The sequence below is a fragment of the Linepithema humile genome, chromosome 4, assembly GCF_040581485.1.
Source record: "Linepithema humile isolate Giens D197 chromosome 4, Lhum_UNIL_v1.0, whole genome shotgun sequence".
NCBI classification, from domain to species: domain Eukaryota; kingdom Metazoa; phylum Arthropoda; class Insecta; order Hymenoptera; family Formicidae; genus Linepithema; species Linepithema humile.
The window spans coordinates 11370737-11378765 of NC_090131.1; the positions used below are offsets into that span (position 1 = coordinate 11370737).

General features: G+C 33.9%; 1 protein-coding gene across 1 annotated transcript; it reads left to right on the top strand.

Annotated features, from left to right (window-relative positions):
• Positions 1 to 1213: 1213 nt before the first annotated feature.
• On the top strand, positions 1214 to 7484 carry LOC136999508 (uncharacterized). The gene is made up of 3 exons (XM_067353849.1): positions 1214 to 1822; positions 1922 to 2017; positions 5214 to 7484. Exons 1-3 carry the CDS (start codon positions 1214 to 1216, stop codon positions 6171 to 6173), a joined length of 1665 nt encoding a protein of 554 aa, XP_067209950.1. The 3' UTR covers positions 6174 to 7484.
• Positions 7485 to 8029: the final 545 nt, after the last annotated feature.

The window sequence follows — 8029 nt, forward strand, 5'->3', positions numbered from 1 at the left end:
GTTACGCGCTTCGATATAAATCGAACCAATGAACGTAACAATATATAGAAGAAAAAGGGTGGGAGATTTTTAACGGGAATGTAAAAGAGGACAAGGAGAGAGAGTACACATTTACAGGGGGGAGGGGAAACACAGTAATAGATTACATAATAGAAGAAGGGGAGATTAGGGACAGGATAGAGGACATGAGAGTAGGAGATAGGGTGGACTCGGATCACCATCCGGTGGAGTTATGGGTAAGAAGAGAGGTGGATAGGAAGGAAGGAAGGTGGAAAAAGGAGAAGGGCAGAAGGGGGATCTGAGACCGGGAAGAGAGAGAAAAGTTTGCGGAAAAAATGAGGACACAGATAGGAGGGAAAGGGTTGAGTGAGGAATGAGATAATATGGAGAAGGATAAAGGAAGCGCTAAAGGAGACGGAGGAGGAACTGAGAAGAGGGAAGAGTGGAGAGGAGGGTGGTGGGATGATGAATGCGTACAAAAAAAGAAGCGGGTAAGGAAAGAGCTAAGAGAGGATGAGAGGGGGGGATGGAGAAAGGTACAAAAAAGAGAAGAGAGAGTATGGGAAGATGTGTGAGAAAAAGAAGAAGAAAGACAATAGAGGGTGGAAGAAACGAGCGGAAGAAGCAAGAAGAGAGAATGAGGTGTGGGAGATTATAAATAGGGAGAGGAGGAGGAAAAGGAAAGTAAATGAAGAGATAGTGATGCCAGAATGAAAGGAGCACTTCATGAGGATGCTAGGATGGGATGGTGGTCAGAGGGAGAGAGGAGGGAGAGAAGGAGGAAATGGAATTAGATAGGGAGGAGATAAAAAGGCTTTTGAGAACGCTAAGAGACGGAAAGGCGGCGGGGATAGACGAGGTACCAGCGGAGGTATGGAAATATGGTGGGGAAGAGTTGGAGGAGTGGGTATGGGGGTTTTGCAACAGGGTGTGAAAAGGGGAGGGATGGCCGGAGAAGTGGAAAGAGGGGATAATTGTGCCAACAGTTAAAAAGGGAGAGGGAGAAAAAGCAGAGGAATATAGGAGGGCCACGTTGATGCCCACGTTGTACAAGGTATATGCGACAGTGCTGGCGGAGAGAGTAAGAGAGGAGATAGAGGAAAAAGGATTGATGCCGCACAATCAGACGGGCTTCAGGAGGGGAATGGGGACGATCGACAACATATATGTTATAAATTATTTGGCAAACAAACAACTAAAAAAAAAGGGAAGGATGGTGGCGTTGTTTGTCGACTTGAAGGTGGCGTTCGACTCGGTAGAGAGGGGAGTCCTGGTGGAGGCTATGGGGGAACGTGGGATAAGAGAAGGAATGGTAGTGAGAGTGGAGGAAATCATGAGGGAAACGAGAAGCAGGGTGAGGGTAGGAGGGAAAATGGGGGAAGCTTTTTGGACGGCAAGGGGGGTAAGACAGGGGTGCCCACTAAGTCCGCTGCTTTTCAACGTAGTAACGGCGGACTTGGAAGAAAAGATGAGAAAGGTTAGATGGGGAGAGGTAAGACTAGGAGAGAAGAGAATCTATACTTCGGCATACGCGGATGACATAGTTATGATGGCGGAGAATGAGGAAGAGATGGGAAGTATGATAGAGAGGCTGGAAGGATACTTGGAGAGAAAAAGACTAGAATTAAATATGAGCAAGACAAAAATATTGAGATTTAGGAAGGGGGGAGGAAGGATGGGAAAGAAAGTATGGAGGTGGAGAGGGAAGGTAATGGAGGAGGTTGAAGAGTACAAATATTTAGGGTACACGCTAAAGAGGAACGGGAACCAAGAGGCACACATAAGAGAAAGGGTGAAGAGAGCAGCGGCTATAATGGGGCAGGTATGAGGGATTGGGAAGAGAAAGTTCGGGAAGGATTGGGGAAGAAGACTGTGGCTCTTCGACAGATTGGTCTGGATAATGATGGGGCGTATTCCGTAGAGCAGAAATATTGGGGTGGAAGAAAAGGGAGAAAATGGAGAAGTTGGAGAAAAGATACCTGAAGTGGGTGTTGGGAGTAGACGGAAGAACGTTAGGGTATATAGTAAGGGAGGAGCTAAAGAGGGAAAAGCTGAGAAAGAGGGCAGGGAAAAGGGCGTGAGAATTTGAGAGAAGATTGGAAGAAGGGAAAGAGAGCAATTTGGCGAGAAAGTGCAGGTGGGAAATGTTGGAAAGAATAGGGAATGGGAAGGCAAATTCGGAGTGGGAGGGGGAGAGGAAAAGGTTTTTTGAAGGGAGGGGAGTGGATCTGGAAAAGGCAGAAGAAAGGAGAGAAAAAGGGGAACTAAGGTATGGAGAGATCAGAAAAAAGGACAGGAAAATGCAGGAAAGAGATAGGGGGAAGAGAATAGGGGGGTCTAGATACAACAGATGATATGAGTGGTATGGGATAGTAAAAAGGGAGGGAATTCCGGGTTATCTTAAAAAGGAGTGGGGGGAAAGTAGATGGAGGAGAGTGGCGAAATTCAGGTTAGGGAATGAAATGAGCAAGGAGAGGTATTGGGAGACGGAGGAGAGTAGGAGATGTAGGCTATGTGGAATTAAGGAAGAGACATGGGAGCATACGTGGGAGAGTTGTAGCGAATGGGCGGAGGGAGGAGGGAATTGGTAAGAACAAGTGGAAAAGATTGTGACGTGACGCTTTCCGTCGCGCCCGTTTTAAAAAAAAGTAACCCGGCCGAAGGAGGCAAAATTTGGAGTTGCGTCCCCCCGGTCGAGGAGGGAACGATTTCTTCCGCTTCGATGGGTCTCACACTCTTATTTAAATTGTAAGAATTTACCAACAAGTTTAGAGTTTTAGCGTTAGGGTGTATGGCCACTTTATTGCGTCATGTAATTAATGTCAAAAAGAAGCGAACGCCGTGGAATCTTGGAAGATGACCTCGACAGTGGAGAGGAAGCCCGAAAAACATACGAAACCAAAGTCATGTATCGAGTCTCGCGTTGAACATTGTCATAGTAGCAGCACAGTATAAGAAAGCACAGTAGGTTCACTCTGCTAGAAAGTGTCCTAATAATCGTCTCTCGCGCATGACCGAATCGCACAACCAGCAATCTGGCGGTTGTAAACATATGGCCGTAGAACCATGTGCTCTTATTTTTATCGTCATCTTTTTAAAATCTTTATAAAGAAATATATATGTAGTTAAATGATAGTGAATCAATATAAGTGAAAGAGGCGGATATCGTTATTGTGTAAAAAGCTGCCAAAGTGCAACGAGTAATAAACGTGGGATAAAAGAAACTTTGTTTAGATTCCCGAAAGATGCAGAAAGGTTACTTTATTATGTTACTTGTCTTGCATTTACTGTAGCTTTTAAAGCAGATTGCATGAATTGTGTTCAAATATTAAACCAATTTTAAAATAATTTGCATTATAATTAAATTTGATTAAATTTTTAAATATTGTTTTATAATCAATTGTTAAACAATGCAAGTATTATTTTCTTACGTTTTTATTTAATACGATCAAAATGTGAAAAATTTTATTGTTATTGGTATATAACAAAAATTTGAAATATGTAGAAACATAAAAAGGCTATTGTTTGAAGGTCAAAATTGTGGACATCAATCTGTGGTCGAGAGGAATTGCTTTCAAAGACTGCCATACAACTTTATAATAATTATAGAATATGTATTTGTAAACTGCATTTTACAAATATGTTTTTAAATTATAAAAAAACAAAGTTACAGCTACATGCCATTCCAAGTAATATTATGAAAAATAATGGTAAGTTATTTTCAAATAATACAATATGTATAGCATTAAAATAATGTTAAACATGATAAAATATTATTCCACAGATGAAGAGGCAGATTCAAATAGCTCAAATATAGAAACACTCTGCACAAACACTTCAAATATCAAAAATACACAAGAAAAAAATACTGTATTAGATATAACTACATTCAATAAAAGGAACCTGAATGTAATACATGTAAACGAAGCAATAGCAAAAGTATCAGAATCAGGAATACAAACACCTTTATCACTATGTTCTTTATCTCCACAAAAAGCACAACTTTATCAACAGATAAGAGGATATAAAAAAAAAAATAGTCAATTTGGAACTACAATTACAGCAAGCAAAAAGAGCGAAAAAAAAAGATATTAATACATTAGATATGTTACTAGACAAAATTTTCAAAAACAGACATCCGAATTTGTAAAAACACAAGTACGCCTCTTTCAAAAAAATGCAAAAGGTAGAAGATACGATAACGCTTTATTCAAACAGTATTGTTTATCTATATATTTTTCAAGTCCTAAAGTATATAAAGAGTTAGCAAATAAATCTAAATTATTTTGTTTATCTAGCTGTACAACACTAAAAAGATTTACTCAAACTGTTTTATAAATCCAGGATTACAAGAGAACGTATTTCAAATATTAAAATTTAAAATTGATGCTTTGTCAAAACTTAATAAATACTGCGTACTTTGTATAGATGAAATGTCTTTGAAAACACACTTATTTTATAATATAACAACAGACAAAGTCATAGGTTTTGAAGATATAGGATATTCACAGAATTGTTCACAGTTACCTGCATGTAATGTAGCAGTGATTATGATTAAGGGTATCTGTCATTCATGGAAACAACCATTAAGTTATTTCTTTCTGAACTCCACAATAAAAGCATCTGATTTATTAATAATTATACAAGAAGCAATTAGAAAGATCAAAAGCATTGGTTTAAAAAATGTTGGTCTTATTTCAGACACGGGCTCCAAGTTTTATCAATTAACTAAATTATTGAATATTAATAATAGAAAATCATATTTTACAGTAGATGAAGAGAAAATATATTACATGTTTGATACACCTTATCTGTTAAAAGCAACTAAGAATAACTTACATGAACACAATTACGTATATAGCGATAAAATTTCTTCATGGAAACATATAGAAGATTTTTATACAATAGATAAAAAGGCACAATTTAGAGCGGCTTCTAAATTAACAGATAATCATATTAACTCTAATAATTTTGAAAAAATGAAAGTGAAATATGCAGCACAGGTATTAAGCCACTCTGTTTCAGCTGGTATAAACACATATGTTAGTTTAGGTTCTTTACCTGCAGCAGCCATTTTCACAGCAGACTTTATAAGAATATTTGATAAGTTTTTCGATCTTTTAAATTCTTCGAAACTTTACAGCAGCAATCCTAATAAACAAGCATACAAAAATACAAACGAGCAAGTTACTTTTCTCAATGAAACAATATAGTTTTTACAAAGCGTAAAAGTAATTAGAAAAAATGGAAAAGATATAACAAATTCTGTTAAATCAGTAAGATGTTGGATTATTACAATTAATTCTATATTAGAGTTATGGAATTATTTAAATTTACAGCAATCATCAGTTCCTATTCAGTATTTATTAACCAGACGACTAAATCAAGACTGTTTGGAAAACTTTTTTGGAACTATCAAACAAAGTGGGAATGCATTTAATCCTACATCAATGCAATTTTATTACAGCTTTAAAAAACTGTTTTCTATTGATTATATTAAAGCAAATAGCGGAAATTGCGCTGCTGATGAAGAGTCAATATTAATTCGATGTCAACACATTAAAAGAACACAAAATGTAATATTTCAAACATCTTCAAAAGCAGCAACATTTATTACTTCAGGTATAAATAAATATGATTATCGTAATTTGTCAGTAACTGAAGAAAATGTTTTTTTTTATATATGCGGATATTTATTGCATCGCCTTTTTATTAAACATTTGTGTGATACATGTACGTTACTAGCTGGAAAAGATTGTAATTTAGATGAAGCTCGTTTATACTCTTATTTTAAGACGTATGATAATACAAACGATATGTTTGGCAGTTTATATGTACCAAGTGCCGTATTTGCTAATTATATCAGAGAATTATATACAAAATTTTTCGAAAATATTAATATTATTATTGAAACAAATGTTATGCAAAAGTTTATGCAAATTTTATCAACTATTCAATTTTCTCATCCTTGTTGTGATTTTCCAAACATTTATTTGCTAAAACTATTTATTAGAATGAGATTATATTACATATTAAAATTTATTAATAGAAACTTCAAAACCAAAAAAAGAAGTAAAAAAAATCTATTATTTTGTGTCATAATTAATAATTTAAACTTTTATATTCTATTTGTGTTTGTGCAATATCTTTTTAGTTTGATATGTAACACGTAAAAGAGTTGTATTATTTAACAGTTATGTTATTTAAAAAAGTTGTGTTACTTAAAAAAATTGCGATATTTAATATATTCAATATATATTGTTCTTTATACAAGGTGTCCCATTTTAAAAACCCCACGTAAATAACTTTTCAGAGAGACATTTTCAAGAAAAATGATTTAGACCAAAGTTGTTGGGTTTGAAGGGGGACATCCGATGATGACATTGGTTTAACCTAGGATGTACATGCCAAGGACATATGGAGGTCAACTTTGTTTTTTTTAAATGGAACACCCTATTTTTGATTCCAAAATCTAATAGCTGGTGTCAAGAGCTTTTCAAAACACTATAATGAAGTTATTTTTCATTAAGTACTTTTCGAGTTATGAGGCTTGTAAATTACAGTATTTTGACATAAAATATTCTGTAAAACATTCAGTTTTTGAGAATGTTACCTTAATACTTTTATGCACAAAATAACGAGACAAATGAATTGGTATAAAGAAAACACATTGGTTTTAAAAAAAAGTATGCAGTTGCATGTTGCAAATTACATATTTTTTCTTGAAAGCAACTATGTGTTTTCTTTATACCAATTGATTCGTCTCATTATATTATATTATATTTTGTGCATAAAAGTATTAAGGTAAGATTCCCAAAAATTGAATGTTTTACAAGATATTTTGTATTTTATGTCAAAATGCTGTAACTTTCATATACTTGACACAATATCATTTTAGTAAAATTTGAACAATATAATAATTTGTTGTTTATTCCAAATTCTATAGCCATAAATATATAATTAGTAATATTATTTTCAAAATAAATACTTATATATCTTCAAATAAACAATAACAAAACTTATACAAGACATTTCTGGTATAATTTTTAATGAAAGTAACCCTGCTGAAATCCCTGGTAAATATTTTCTCACAATTTAAAAAACAATTTACAGAATTTCTAAATTTCTAAATTTTTTATGATGACAGATAATTATTTATTGTTAGATTTTTTCACCGGGAGCACGATTTATTAAAATCTTTATCTCTTCATTTCGCATTTAATTTAGTTTTTTGTATAATTAATTATTTATTTATTATGTTAATTAATTGATATTCCTAATTATTTTTTAGGTATACAAAACGTGCATCAATAAACTCAAATTAAGAAAGAAAAAAGAAAAATTGGACAATATTGAAATTATAACTGATGGATCAAGGATGGATACACATTTGTAAATGTTATCAAATTATATTTTTCTAACGTCTCTTATAATTATATACACGCGCGCGCGCACGCGCGCACACACACAGACACACACGCACACGCACACAATAATATTCATGTTATTATTATCATTATCAAAATATTATTATGTTTCTTGAATTTTCTTATCTGATAATTTATAAGCTCTGTACATTTATTTCTATACATAAAATTTATTAGGATTTTAATAATTAGATAATTATTGCATATAATAATTACATACTTATACAGTGATTGTGATAAAATTGTATTTTAATTAAAAATAAATTAATACGTATATGTACAAAATAAACGCAAAGATATTAATTATTGTAAATATACACAATAATTTACGCACCGTGTAACGATGGCACAGACTTTCTTCTTATCAAGTAAATTATTATTCTAGAGTCTTATTTTCTTTTAAAATATTAAATAAAATTTTTTGTTAATATTCTTATTAGACATATATCTTTTTTATTGTATCTATGCCTTTCAAATCAGAGCCCGCGTACAACCAGCAATATGGCGATCGTTTAGTCATGAGATCAAAAAGTGCCGACGCGAGTGAACCTACTGTGCTTTCTTATACTGTGATAGCAGTTACCGATCCTCCAACTTTACAG